Source organism: Camelina sativa, chromosome 8 (assembly GCF_030686135.1).
Source record: "Camelina sativa cultivar CO46 ecotype springtype chromosome 8, ASM3068613v1".
In the NCBI taxonomy this organism is placed as follows: domain Eukaryota; kingdom Viridiplantae; phylum Streptophyta; class Magnoliopsida; order Brassicales; family Brassicaceae; genus Camelina; species Camelina sativa.
Window position 1 is genome coordinate 8,680,793 of NC_141887.1, and position 15,466 is coordinate 8,696,258.

The 15,466-nt window shown below is 36.6% G+C and overlaps 1 protein-coding gene and 1 non-coding gene across 4 annotated transcripts; both read left to right on the top strand.

Moving 5' to 3' along the window:
- Window positions 1-593: 593 nt before the first annotated feature.
- On the top strand, window positions 594-3,558 carry LOC104706796 (pentatricopeptide repeat-containing protein At5g24830). Of its 3 annotated transcripts, XM_087463164.1 has the most exons (6): window positions 594-679; window positions 757-933; window positions 1,051-1,175; window positions 1,262-1,447; window positions 1,550-3,248; window positions 3,332-3,558. In XM_087463164.1, exons 2-5 carry the CDS (start codon window positions 928-930, stop codon window positions 3,015-3,017), a joined length of 1,785 nt encoding a protein of 594 aa, XP_087319290.1. In that variant the 5' UTR covers window positions 594-679; window positions 757-927; the 3' UTR covers window positions 3,018-3,248; window positions 3,332-3,558. The 3 variants fall into 3 exon arrangements, with proteins under 3 accessions (XP_087319290.1, XP_087319289.1, XP_087319291.1); XM_087463163.1 differs by having other exon boundaries at window positions 634-933; XM_087463165.1 differs by lacking the exons at window positions 594-679; window positions 757-933 and having other exon boundaries at window positions 1,045-1,175.
- Window positions 3,559-14,293: 10,735 nt separating this feature from the next.
- On the top strand, window positions 14,294-14,400 carry LOC147939812 (small nucleolar RNA R71). The gene has a single exon (XR_015564853.1). It is a non-coding gene; the product is annotated as a small nucleolar RNA R71 (small nucleolar RNA).
- Window positions 14,401-15,466: the final 1,066 nt, after the last annotated feature.

Sequence of the window (15,466 nt, forward strand, 5' to 3'; positions counted from 1 at the left end):
GAATCGTATCAGAAAATAATTCATGTCAATCCTCATTACCAAGAGCCCTATCCAACCGAAAACGAATAAGTTTTTTATCCCGCCAATCCCACCAAGACAAACAATCTTCAAAATAGGAAAATTCCAAAAAACCACAGTCTCTATATAATGGATATTAGCAGTTTTTTAATATTAAGAAAAGTTGTGAACCATTGATTCCCCCAGCTTGCGTTAGCTTCTCTTTTCGCAAGTTAACTAGTTGACATACAACATAAGTAAATCTGTAATATACAACACAATTATGTTAGGTCGGTCATATATGTATATCATTATTTATAATGTTCATATATATATATATATATGTTCTTGCTTTGATTTCAACTTCTCATAGTTATGAGTTAATTTTCACATTTTGTGAGTTGTGAACTTTCAAATGTCGACCTTAACGGGCAAATTTGAGTGTATAAGGAAGATTGGATGTAATATGATTATATTACACAATATCCAATTTATCTTGTTTAAGAAAAAGAAAAAGTGAAATGAACGAGAGCATGAATAATGAAACTGAAGCCCGTCTTAAAATTACTAATGGGCTACTACGGCCCATTAAAAGCAAGAACCCTAATTTTTGTCAAACGTGCCCAGAACCAAGGAGAGCTTACCTCAGCATCTGATTCCCATTTTTCGCAATCTGGATCAGGTTTGCAATTTCTGATGATTCAATCCTCATCAGGGCTTATCTTGTGACATCTCTAAGACCATGATCTTTTGTTTCAGCTTTAAGATCATAATCCATTTTGCGTTTGAATGAATGAATCGTCTCTGTTCACCAAATCAAGGCATGTTTAGAGTATAGCCGAAATGTATCTTCTCTAATTCCACCGGAGAAGAGCTTATTTCAAATCGCTGTACTTGGCTTTGTCGTTCCATTGCTTATCTGATTAATCCATGGCTGTAAGTTTGCAGATTTTTCCCTCTTTACACAGCTCTGTTTTGTTTTGGTTGGTTGGGTTATACGAAAAGTTTTGATTTTTATGCTTCAGCTCTTTTGTGTTTTACATTCGGATGCAGCTTTTCATTTCTTGTGGGGAAGTTTCATCTTCGCATGTCACTGTACTTCGCTTACTCAACCAAAGCCTTGATTTTGTTAGCGACAATGTTGCTAGGATCTTTGCTCCTATTTTCACCAACCTGAGGTTAGTCTAGTTTGATTCATCTTTTGTTCTTTTATTGTTTTCCTCACAAATCTGTTTGCTGAGTCTCTTCTTTATGGATTTTGCAGGGACTTTGAAATGCGTCTTTCTTGTATTGAACATCCTCGATTCACTCCTGTCAATCATCCTCACTCGTGCACTGAGAATTGGTTTTCTGATAAAAAAGATTTTGACCAAAAGGGAGACCCGGAAGCTATTTTTAATGTATTGGATTCGATTTTGAAAAGCAGTTTGGATCGTCTGACTTCTTTGAGGTTTGTATTTTCACAACTAACTTATGGTTTTGTTTTGTATCTCTAGCAGTTTATGTATGTGAACTGTTTCTGATAAAAGCCTAAATTTTGCTTTTGTTGTAGGGAGAGTGTATGTCGGACGAAGAGCTTTGATTATGATGATTCTTTGTCTATCCACTCGTCTATAATGAGGGATCTCTGTTTACAAGGGAAGTTGGATGCTGCTCTCTGGCTACGGAAAAAAATGATGCAGAGTGGATTTATTCCAGGTTTGATCACGCACAATCATCTTATAAACGGGTTGTGTAAGTTAGGTTATATCGACAAGGCAGATGGGCTTGTTAGAGAGATGAGGGAGATGGGTCCTTCTCCCAACTGTGTTTCGTATAACACCTTAATGAAGGGTCTTTGCAGTGTTAACAATGTAGATAAAGCTCTTTATCTCTTCAGTACTATGAATAAATATGGTATTAAGCCAAATAGAGTGACTTGCAACATACTCTTGCATGCACTTTGCCAGAAAGGTGTTATAGGAAACAACAACACAAAACTTCTTGAAGAGATCTTAGATAGTAGCCAGGCGAACGCACCCTTAAATTTAGTCACCTGTACCATTCTGATGGATAGTTATTTTAAGAGTGGACATGTGGTTCAAGCCCTTGAGATTTGGAAGGAGATGTCACAGAAAAATGTAGCTGCTAATTCAGTTGTGTACAATGTCATTATTCGTGGGTTATGTTCGAGTGGAAACATGGTGGCTGCTTATGGGTTCATGTGTGACATGGTAAAGAGAGGAGTAAACCCTGATCTTTTCACTTACAACACTCTCATAAGCGCCTTGTGTAAAGAGGGAAAGTTTGATGAGGCATGTGATCTCCATGGTACCATGCAAAATGTCGGTGTTGCTCCTGATCAGATCTCATACAAAGTTATCATTCAAGGTCTATGTATACAAGGAGATGTGGACAGGGCGAACGAGTTCCTTCTAAGCATGCTAAAAAGTTCTTTGCTTCCAGAGGTTCTGCTATGGAATGTTGTTATTGATGGTTATGGAAGAAGTGGAGATACTAGAAGTGCTTTATCTGTCCTAAATCTAATGCTTTCTTACGGTGTTAAACCAAATATTTACACAAACAATGCTTTGATTCATGGGTATGTGAAAGGCAAAAGGTTCTTTGATGCGTGGCGGTTCAAGAATCAAATGCGATCTACCGAAATCCCCCCAGATACTACCACCTATAATCTGCTAGTAGGTGCTGCTTGTACATGGGGTCACTTGGGGTTGGCGTATCATTTGTGTGATGAAATGCTGAAAAGGGGATGTCAACCTGATATCATTACTTATACTGAGCTGGTTAGAGGGCTCTGTTGGAAGGGTCGATTGAAGGATGCCGAAAGCCTTTTGTCGAGAATGCAAGTAACTGCTGGTATTACAATGGATCATGTTCCATTTTTGATACTAGTAAAGAAATATACCAGATTGCAGCGACCAGAGGAGGCGCATTTAGTTTACAAAAAGTGGTTAGTGACGAGGAACGGAGGAGTTTCATGTCCAAGCATCCTAAAGCACATGCATACAGAAGAACAGTAATGCGTTGGTTCAATCGATAAAGAGAGCAAGTTTATCCTTCCTGAAAGGCCCTTGATTAATAGTTTGATGGACATCTGAGTTAAGTTCAGTTTCTTTTGAAAACATAGAAGATCTGACATGAAGAACAACAGAACCCGGTTCCAGATTAAACCAACACATTACATGAGGAACAACAGAATCTTGGTGGAGTCACAAGAAGTCGCTTTGTTACATGCGAGGAATCCTCAAATGGTATTCCTCTATTCCTTGTTTTGGGAAACATTTGATATGTTTTCTTCCCATTCGCATCTCTCACAAATTATAGTTACATTCAGGTTTTGATGGATGATTTGGGCGTTCGGCACTCACAGGGCTGTTTCTTCAAAAACTCCCAATACATTTTTATTGTCTGAAACATCCTTTCATTACAATTTACAAGAAAAATGTGAATACGTCCCTTGCAAGCATGATTTTTTGGGTCGCGTACAAGAGTTGTATTATGCTTATTGCATTACAAATTTATATTGGTATAGTTGACACTCAGTTGACGCTTCATGTGAAAGTTAATCATGTACAACAAGATACTAACATAAATCTCCAACCTGTTGTCCTCATTGCACCATAACTTCTTAATATCTATAAACACTATCCCAAAATTTTCAAATTAAGAAAGAAGCTTTTGTTACAGCAATAAAATTACTGGGGAAAGGTTGGAAAGAACTATCCCAGCTTACTAGTCAAACATGTATCATTTGTGGAGGTTAACGTAAATATCAAAAATACATATAGTATGATAAAATCCAATGTTCTTTAGTTTAGTTTTCTATTTTTTTTTTCTATCCACATCAATTCCTCTAATGTTTTAGAAATCTTGGAAGATGAGATCAAATCAAAAGAGGAGGATCATACATATTTTTATTTACCTGTAAAAAATTAAAGAAAATTTATTAAAGATGTTAGATACTTTTAAAATCAAATCAGAGAGAAAAGCACACATAGAAAACTAAAAAAAAAAAAAAAAAAAAAAAAAACAAAGCATATATGATGCGGATAGTAGTAATAAAAACTTTCAAAAACAAAAATTCACCTTATAAAATATAAGATTTTTAAAATGAAAAATTTCATTATTCTACTTACCCTCTAAAAAAAGAAAGAATATATATGTTATACTTTAAAAGAAAATTGTTATAAACTTAAAAATTTGGGAGAAATAACATTGATTTGATGAAATATAATTTTTATCTTACTTTTTACGAATCTATTTTTCTGAAATTAAGTCCATAAAACAAAAGAAAAATCTATGAAAATGAAAAGATTTTTCGGAAAATAAAAGATTTAATTTCCTTATCTTTAAAGAACTCATATGATGAATATTTTGAAGACTAAAATATGGTGATGTTTTCTATATCTCACATCAGCATAGAGAGATTCTCCAATGCAGCTTTCCAAATATCTCGGTCCAACAATCAATAACATTTAAAAAATCAGTTATTTAGAAGGGGAAAAAACTAAACACAAAAAATAAAACAAAAATATGAGAAATTTTTATATATATAAAAAAAAGATGATGTTCATGAAAGAAAATTACTCAAAAGTTTATTATCACCATGATGTTCATGACCAAGATGATAGTCTTTTTGGTTTATGGTGAAGAAATCTGTAGCATAATTTAAAAAAAAAAAATAACAGGTAGGATTAGCAAAATTGTAGCATAGATTTGATCTAAAATTCTTTATTTATGATGCATCTAAAACAAAATTTGGCCATGAAAAAAAAAACAAAAAAAAACATATCTTATCCTACTTTTATTGTCATGATTACAATTGAGCTGCATAAAAAACAATACAAAATATATATTAGTGATGCAGATTGTGAAGAAATCTATTATTTTCTAGCATAGAAGAATTGAGAAACAAAAACTAATAACAAAGTAGTACGAATGAGTTTATTTGGTAGATTGATGTTTGGTAGATTGACGTTCATAGGTTATCTATAGTGTTAGGTGCGATATCAAATCGAATAAATATTGATGAGCAAGTAAAAAGATCTTTTAAAATATAATGATTATTATGAAAGAATTCAAAAGATTTAAAATTTATTTAGGTATATTTTTCTATTTTTTTAAATAAAATTTTTTTTTTTCCAAAAAAGGGATCTTTCAACCGTTCTCCTTCTTTGTCGACGAACCTGAGCTCTCTACTCTACGAGAGGGTAATGAAATAGGTTCCTCCACTTAAATTTTCTTGCAAATTCTCAAAGAGATCTCTGAGCTCTCTACTCTACGAGCGCCTATCTCTTGCCTTATACATTGTTCATCATGAATTTTTCTTCTTTATTATGCTCTCTTTTTCCCTTCATTTTCTCAACCTGTTTTCTTAACCAAATCAAATGTCTCTCAGAAACAACAATAAAAAAAATGGGAATGAGCTTTAGCTGTCCGCATAGGTGATTCTATTGTAGTAGCTCACCACAAATCAATTAGAGTCAAAACAATAATCAAATCATATATATTTTGAGCATGTTCCAATCATTAAACAACTATAATTTCACACAAAACTTGAACGAAAGTCCAAAAGAAATAAGTTCAAACCCTAACAAGTAACAAAACATAATTTAAAAACAAGTGAAAATGATTAGGGGTGGGCGTTCGGTTTTTCGGTTTGGTTTCGGTTCAGTTTTTTCAGTTTACGGTTGTTTTGGTTTTATAAAAATTGAACCATATAGAAACTATATGTAATTCGGTTTGGTTACGATTCGGTTTTTTCGGTTTTATCAAAAATGAAACCATATAAAAACTATACGTATAACGGTTTGGTTTGGTTTCGGTTTGGTCCCTGTTTTTAACGGTTATTCTATACTTTAAAAAATAGATAGTTGATACATAACTAAAAAATAAGCATAAAAATAACTAAACATAATTCAAAAAAATTGAATCTAAATATAGTTTTGTAAACCCAAATACTTAATTGAAATATAAACTTTTAAAAAGTAAAGGCTATTGAAAAAGAAAACCAAAAAAAAAAAAAAACCAAAAAAAAACTTGGAGATCAATAACTATAAGCCCAATAAAGAAAAAAATTAGTGATATTGTTATACAATATAAATTTATAAGTTGAAAAAACTAATTATATCTAATTATCCTAAATTTTTATAAAAAACCAAAAAAACCATTCGGTTTTACGGTTTTTAACCAGACCAAACCTAAACCAAATAGTTAATTAAAATAAAAACCAAACGGATTTTTAGACTTAACCATAACCAAACCAAACCATTTATTTCGGTTTGATTCGGTTCGGTTTTTTGGATTTCGATTTTTTTGCCCACCCCTAAAAATGATAATGAAAAATTAATGAGCTATCCATACTTCTCCTCACCGACAGTGGAATCACCACTTGAAATTTCAAAATTTAATCATAACTTTGTACGAGTTCAAAAAAATTATTACTAAATTAGACAGAGATGTAAAACTTACCTACAATAATTTGAAGTTTCTCTTTTGCAAGAATATGCATGGTTTCAACTCTTTCAAACATTTTAATTTTTGCTCAAAAGAAAATTTTACATGTTTGAGGTGTTCCACGAAACAATATATATTGAAACAAAAATTGTTTTGAAATTTTTGGCTTCTCCTATATTTTCTCTCGAGAATTATCTTTTAGAGTGATTTGGAAGAAGTATTAAAATAATAAATGAATTATAATCACAATAGAGTAAAAACATCTCAAACGCAAAATTTTTTTTTGAGAATAATCACAATAAATTTCTCTCAAACGCAAAAATTAGTTTAGGAATCAAATTAGCTATTACATATCAAAGCAGGCATTAAACAACCAGATCATCAATGTCAAAAATCAAACAAACATCTAATCTCTTAGCATGCTTCATGATAATCTTTAGTATTAGCCTTATCTAGCAACTTAGACATTGGTATGATGCTAAGAAGCTTAAGATCAATCCTTACCCTCTCAATATAAGAATAGCATAGAGCATATCTAACCCATAAGAGATATTAAGCAATCAATCTTGACCAATCCAAACAACCATAACCTTTATCCACCCTAATCCATCCTCAAGATCCTATGCCACTACTCACAATCACAAAACATGATGAACAAAGTCATAAACCCATAAATCAATGAAACTTGAATTATTAGGTAGATGAGATGAAGATCTACAATATTGAAGAAGAAATCAAACTCAAATTCTCAATACTTAGAAAGTTATGAAACCAATAAGTATCAAAGATTTCTTTGTTTTTCTACAAAAGTGGCTAGAGAATCTAAGCAAAGAAGTGCAAAAAAGTAAACAATTCCTAAAAGAGTAAATACTAGGTCTAGAATTGTACTCTAATAAAAGTCTCTCTCTTGGTGGCTGCAGGGTACAAGGCCTTTTATAGGAAAAGGAAGGGAAGCCCTAAAAATGCTAAAAGACAAAATAGGTGGACAGCTCGGTCAACTCGACCAGGTGCTCGGTCGAGTGCTGGTCGAGTGGCCTCCCCTTCTGCTTCTCTCATCCGGTCGAGTCCTTCTCCCCCACACGGTCGAGTGTCTGGTCGAGTGGACTTCCGGACCTTGATTCTTCAGCTCCAAATCCCTTGTTTCCTTCTCTTGACAGCTCCAATCTTCTTCAGCATCACTTAAATACTCCTTAGGATCCAAAATCACCTGTTTATGCAAGAAACTATGCAAATGCAATGCAAATCTACTCTAATGCATAAACAGTTTTAAAGCTACACATTAATGGACAAATGAGATAGAAAATCATGCAAAAGATGTGAATATGCTAAGGGAAAACAGGGTAAAATATATGAACATCAACACGCCCAAACTTAGTCTTTGCTTGCCCTCAAGCAAATGAAAGACACAATAAGGTAGGTGAGATTTGAAAGTGGGATCTCAGCTCCTAAAGCTTGCTAACAAACTAGCTAGAATCAATGTCCAAGTTATTAGTACTATGATGCAAGTTGAATGAGCTGTACTTAAAGATTTTAGACAAGCCTATCACAACCTTTACTGATTTGAGCCTTAGATATCCACATGCATTCAAATCAACCATTTCCTTTAACATTCATTAAGCAAGAACATGAATCAATCTTATGCAATGCTTTAAACTCATTTGGCTTGGTAATAAAGGTCTAGAGACAATGATGGTCTCTCTTTAGAGTGGGGCTAGTCAATATCAAGGTTCTCTCATAAAAAATGGATTGAGCTTTAGAAGAATGCTAAAGGTAAGAACACTTAGACACATACAAGAACAAAACCTTGTCTACCCAAAAGTAACCAAAGTGTTTGATCCTATCATTCTAAACCCAAATGATCCTAGTTCTACTCTTTGTCTTCTTCTCTTCTCAAATACCCTTTTCTCTTTTGTTTTCAAGCCTTAGGAGATGTTTCTTATTTGAATCAACTAGTGGAATGGGGATTTCTTTCTTATTGCTATATTCCTTTTTTCTTTTCAATTCTTAAGACATAAAAGCTTTTTGCTAGACTCTTCCTTTCTTTCTTTCTTCTCTTTGATTAGAACCATCTTTAACAATCTCATACTTCCCATTCTTTCACTAGAGTTTACATTTTCTTAAACACATTCCCCTCCTAAAGACTACTACCTTTTATTTCTTTCTTTCTCTTTTCTTAGAACCATCTTTAACAATCTCATACTTCCCATTCTTTCACTAGAGTTTACATTTTCTTAAACACATTCCCCTCCTAAAGACTATAACCTTTTATTTCTTTCTTTCTCTTTTCTTTTTCTTTTTCAAAACAACCAAGTCCCAAACCCAACAATTAAACCACCTAGTCCTATCTAGTTTGAAAATTGCAAACTAGAACTACACAAGGCAATATTCTTGTCAGCTCAAACCTAACACTTTCTACCAAGTTCAATCCCAAAAAGTCCTTACATACACAAGAATAAACATGGCTTGAAAGAAGGGTTGGTTAAGGGTATTGGAAACTGATCTTAATGATTAAATCAGCTACTTGGATCAACAAGAGTGGTAAAAAAGAGAAAGATGATCCAAATATGTATATGGTATCCATGAGTTTAAAGCAATGCACAAATTGATAATTAAAAGTCAATATTAGGTTCTTATAAATAGGAAATGGTATCAAATCACAACATGCTTCAATTTAGACCAAATGCAATGCATGAATTCAAGAGTTGGTTCAACCTTATGCTTCTAACCACTCAACTAGCATCAAAGTACTATTAACTTGGGCATTGATCCTAGTTTAGTGAATTTAAACAAGCTAACAAGGCTAAACTCATCATAGATCCCTAATACAGATGTGAAACAGTCCTAAATGAAACATGCTAAACAAGTTGCTAATATGCAACGCAAGCTACACGAACACTCTGTTTTTGTAAAGATGAAATGCAAGTACTAACATGATTATGCTAAAAATTTGAAATAAGAAAATAGAACACACATCAAATACTATCTCAAACCCTCCCCCAAACTTAAATTACACAGTCCCTTGTGTAAGATAAATTTGTAAGTGGATTCAAGACTTAAAACAAAATAAAACTAGAGATGCAATGTTATTTATAATGAAAAGGTGATGTTATTACCTCATGGATTGTGGAAGAAGCTGTCCACATCCTCATTCATGCTTTCATAGGTGTAATGGGAGTCTTGTGGTTGACTTGGAGGTGGGGAAGGAGGCAACTCGACTATGGCCATCGATTGATACTCGGTCGAGTGCCCGGTCGAGTAGGGTGGTCGAGTTGGTTGCCGAGTATGTGGTGGTGGAAAGAATTGATGACCTTGTTGCTGGTATAATTGCTGCAAGAGGGCTGGATCCATGAAGTATTGGGGAGGAATGGGAGGGTAAGCTTGGCCATAGGGGTATCCTGGATAGCCTGCTGGAGCTGGGAAACCATAAGGAGGTCTTGGCAAGTACTCGGCCAAGTGCATTGGAGGTGCTCGGTCGAGTGGTTGCTCGAGTGTGCCGGTCGAGTGTCTTGGAAACTGTTGTTCTGGGCAACTTGAACCTCTCCTCCTCTGAATTGGCTCATGCATTGAAGCTCTTGCCGGTTCCACTGCTAGTTCAGCTCTAGATAATGCTCTTGTTTAATTACTCCTCCTCAAAGGGTTAGATGGTGTTGGTGAAGAATTTTCACTCTTCAATTCAGCAATTTCCTTCTTTAAACCTTTGATAGACTTAGTCATTCTTCCCATCTTCTTCTTCAGCTTGTCAAAGTTCTTGCCATGCCACTTGTTCCACTTTTGTAGGAGTGTCAACTTCTTGCTAGTCTCTCTCACTCCTCTAATATCTCTTGGGCTTGGCTCATAGTCTTCAGAGTAGAATTGCTCTTCCCCATCAGCCATCTCTACATCTCCAGCTTCATCTACTCTCACTTGGGCTGTCCCATCAAACAAGAACTCAGCAGCTGGCCAAAAATCAATGTTCACCCCTTCACTTATGGTGGTAAGCTCCTTGTTGGGTAGAACAAGTTGAGTCTTCCCTAGTGTTGGGAGCTCAAAGTTGAAGAGGTGCTTCCCATTGTGCATCTCCTTGGCTAGAATGAGAGTAGAGGTGAGGTAGTTGGTGTCAATCCATCTTGGCTTGGCTTGCTCTCCTCTAAGTGGTACTTTTGCAGCCACTAGCATTGGAGTGATGATGCCTCCAATGGTTAGAACACCAGTTGACCCCCTCTTGTGCAACTTGCTTACCCAGCTTCTATAGTAGATCATTTGGTCAATGAGGAGCATGGCAAGATCAGTCTCTACACTACTCCCAAGGATGATGGTGCCATTTCTTGCTTGGAGGATGATACCATTAAGTGCTACATCAATCATCTTGAGCCTTCCTTCATTCACATTTCCAGTCTCCTTTCTAGCAAAGAAAGTGTTTGCTAAAGCCTTGTGGAAGTACCTTAGGACTGGGCTCCTTATCTTTGAGCTCTTGGACTTGGAGGATGAGTAGATATTGTTGTCTCCAATGGTTTCCCAAACAGAGAAGAGCTCTTCCCTTGGTATAGCCATACTCCTTTCACTACCAACTTCAAAGCCAAAGATATTGGCTATCTTCTTGAATGAAAGCTCATATCTCTTCCCCTTGATGGTGAAATCACAACAACCCGCTCCTAAGTCTTTATCCATCCTTGGGTAGAAGTGAAACTTGATGGTGGCTAAGAACTCTCAACTCTCTTCTCTATACCCCTCCATGCACAAACCCATGAACTTGCTTAGGTTGCACTTCTCAAAGAGAAACTCCATATCTTCAGCAATCCCCAGCTTTTCCATGGTCTCCTTGTGTGGATATCTTGTTCCTTGGAAGCTCATCCTCATGAAGGCTTCATAGAGCTGTTTTGTAGTTAGACCACAAGATTGTTCTTCTTCTCCCATTTCTTCCTCTTCTTCTTCACTCTCACTTTCCACCTCTTCTTCTTGTTGTTCTTCAGCTGGCCTCTTTCCTTTTTGCTTTGTTCCTCCTCATATGTTCTTGAAGAGTGAACTATATCTCTTCTTCACTCTCAGTTCTCTCTGGATCTTCCTCAATGAGTTGATGCTTCTTACTCGGCACACCACTCGACCGCCTACTCGAACCGGTGCTCGATTGTTTGCTTGCTCGAGTAGGTGGTCGAGTACTTCCCCCAACTTGTCTTCTTGATGCAGGATGTGCATCACTTCGATCCAAGGAGCGTTCAGCAGCTTGTTGAGATGATCTTGTAATCCTTGAAGACATTTTGAAAGAAAACTGAAAGGAATAGACTCAAAGCTCAAAGTTAATAAGTTAGTAACCCAAAAACCAAAAGAACAAAGCTTGAGTAAAGAGATGAACTTGAGAGAGATTTTAAGCAAGATTTTGATTGTTTTAAGCAAATGAGAGAGTGTGAGAAGCATATGATCGAGTTTAGCTGCTTATAAAGGAGCTAAGGGGACAAGGAGACAAGGGTGGAGCGTCCATACCATTCAAATTTGAATTGGGAATCTTTGACTTACTTTTTGCTGCAACTCGACCCCACGTGGTCGAGTGCTTGACCAAAATTTGAAATTTGAACTCCTTTCTCCCTCCACTCGATCATGCAAGAAAAAATTGAATCGATTGGGCTTGATCTTCTAGTCCACTCGATCGAGTACCTCTCATGGGCTGGTCGAGTGGACTTGCGAATCCCCTTCTACAAGTCCAAATCTTCTTAAATCCATCTACACTCTCATAAAATGGCCTGCCCAACACAAACATAAAAGAAAAGAAATCAAAACTAAAAGGAAAATTAAACATATTTACAATGATACCTTAGGGACTTCCTCCCTAGTGAGCTTGTTTAAAGTCACTAAGCTTGACTTTGATTGCCTTTTCAGGCTTGGTTTAGAGACCAAGGAGGTGATGAAATCCTCCCTGGCACCACTTGATCAATGTGCAACTGATCCTTGATCACTTCACCCTTAACACATGACTCTTGTTTCTTCTTAATCGTGAGCCTTGGTCTTGCCTTCTTCAAAGACCTCTTGTTGAGTTGCACTTGAAGTTCCTTCACCAACGTAGTCAATTTTTGAACTGAATCCTTAAGATTTTCCATTGATTTCTCATGAGAAGAGAGCTTAGCTTTTGGAGTTTCCACTTCACTTGAAACCTCATAACCATCCTTGTTCTTGATAGTAAAAGGTTGGCCCTTGATGGAGGGTAAGTTAGTTGGATTGTTGATATCAAACCTCAAGATCACATCCTCAGCTATTTTCAAATTTATAAGCCCTTCCTTGACATCAATGACAGTCCCAGCAGTAGCTAAGAAAGGTCTTCCCAAGATAATAGGATCCTCAAGCTCCTTGTCCATTTCTATCACCACAAAATATGTAGGGATCCTAGCCTTGCCTATCTTGACAAGTAAGCTCTCCAATTTACCAACCACATCCTTGTTTGATCCATCTGCTAGACTTATGTGAAGGTTGGTGGACTTGAATTTAGTGTGCCCAAGCTTTTGTGCTATGGAATAAGGCATCACACTGATAGATGCTCCCAAGTCACATAAACATTTGTTGAAGTGAAGATAGCTTAAGGAGCAAGGCAGATTGAATGGACCTAGATCTTCAAGTTTAGTTGGGATGATAACTCCCTCAATCTCTTCAAGATCCTTCTTGTCTTGATTCTGAGCTTTCTGCTTTGACATCTTAAGCAACATATCTTGATAGAGAGGATATAGAGCATACTGTTCCAAGGCAGGTCCTCTCTCTTCTTCCTTGAATGCTATGACAACTTCTTCCTTCAAAGCCATCACTTCTTCTTTCTTCTCATTGACAACCTCTTCTTGTAAAGTCATCATTTCTCTTTTCTCAATGATTTCTCTTAGTTCTTTCAGCTTTTGTGCTTTGAAACGTCCTGAGAATGGTAAATGTGGTTTCTCGATCGTGTGTGTGGTCGAGTGGTTGGTCGAGTGCTTTGCCGACTTCAACGTGTTGTGAAAAAACTTCACTCTGGGCTTCAAGAAATGATAAATCCTCCCCAGCTTGAACTTCACTGACCTTAGTGACAGCTTCCTCATACAAATGAATAGCCTTAGTAGTAAACTCCCTTGGGTTTCGAATGGCTTTTCCAGGAAGTTGATTAGGCTTTGTAGCTGAAGTAGAGGCAATGTTGCTCTCCATGTACTTCACTCTAGAGTTCAGACTTTCAAACTTAATGTTGAGATCATTATACTGAGAAGTTATCTTTTGGTTCAGCTCAACAAACTTCTTTGCATCTTTAATCTGCCCATTTGCTTGCCCAAGCAACATTTGTTGCATCATAGCCCTTAAATCTGGTTCTTGGCCTTGGTTAGTCTGGAACCCTGGTGGGGGACACAATTGAGGCTGGAAACCATTGTGCTGCTGCTTAGGTGCATAGTTATTTTGTTGTTGGGGCTGTTGAGGTGGGTAGACTTGATCTTGAGGATTTTCTACATTGGTGTTTCTATAGGAAATATTGTTGTTCTTGAACTGATTGTATCCTTTGAACCCTCCTTGATTCTGCATGTAGCAAATCTCTGCAAATTCACTATCCCCATCTTGAACTAGAGCTTGTTCTTCAGAAAGGAAATGAATGTTCTTTTGTTGGGTTAGTAGAATGTTGTCCAACTTCTCATGAACAACCTTCAAGTCCTTCTTGTACTTCTCATCTTGATTATTGGAGACAAACCTTATTGTTCTGTCATAGTCTTCATTGTAGTTCCCATCAGATTGTGCTAGGTTCTCTACTAGCTCCCATCCTTCTTCTACATTCTTGTTGAGGAAATTTCCATTGGAGGGTGTGTCCAAAAGCATTCTTATCTTGGGAAGGACTCCTCTATATAAGGTGCAGAGCAGAGACTCATTGCTGAATCCATGGTGTGGACACTGAGTTTGGAAGCTCTTGAATCTCTCCCATGTCTCACAAAAGCTTTCATTATTTCTTTGTGCAAAGCCAGAGATTTCATTCCTCAATCTAGCAGTCCTTGCATTGGAGAAAAACTTAGCTAAGAAGGCCTTTTTGCAGCCATCCCATGTTGTGATAGCTCCTGTTGGTAAGGTCTTCTCCCACAAGTGTGCTTTATCTCCAAGGGAAAAAGGGAACAGTCTTAGCTTGAAGCCATCCTCACTTACACCATTGATTCTGGTGAGGCTACAAATTCTGTCAAACTCATCAAGATGGTCTAGGGGGTCTACTATTGGCAAACCATGGAACTTATTTGCTTGAATCATAGAGATCAATCCACTTTTGATCTCATAATTATTAGCAACTGTTGGAGGCACAATACCAGCTCTTTGGTTATGTGTGTTTGGTGCATCTCCAGCACCAATGTTTCTTGGTCTTGGATCTTGATTGTTTTGTTGCCCCATTAGCAACTGATTCACTTGTTCTTGTTGGATTCTTGTTCTCTGCTGTCTCAAATCTCTTGGTAGTTTGTTGATGTGATCAAGGTACCTCTGAAGATTCTGATTGCCCTTGGATCTTGTTTGCATCAACTGACTCGATCACTGACTCGAACAGGCACTCGGTCGAGCACTGGCTCGAGTGAAGGTCGAACTGACTGAGACGAAACGACTAATTGTATCCGGGTTGTGACTCGATCAGTAGACAGTCGAGTGGTAGCTCGAGTTGTATGTCGAGTTGGTACCTGAGACTCAAAACAACCAAGCAGATGAAGAATTCAAATCAGTAATGGTTAAAGGAGCAATATAACTTAATCTTGGACTTGTATAAATCCTAAATGTCACAAAAAAACACTCAAACAGGCAACGACGCCAAATTGAAACATGTTCTTTTTTTTATGGTGATGATGGAGATGGATGAAGATAGAGATGGATGATCAATGGACAGGTGGGTGCAAAGTGTTTCAATTACCCTTATGTAGTTGTAGCATAAAGGATGTCAAACCATAATGAGCGTGATGCAAGCAATCAGGATGTGAATACTTATCTAAGTCAAGCCAAATATAAAGGATGTTTGTCACTAACAACCTAATGATGATTATGAAATGCAGAATGTAAAGCTACTAAGACGGGATTCTAA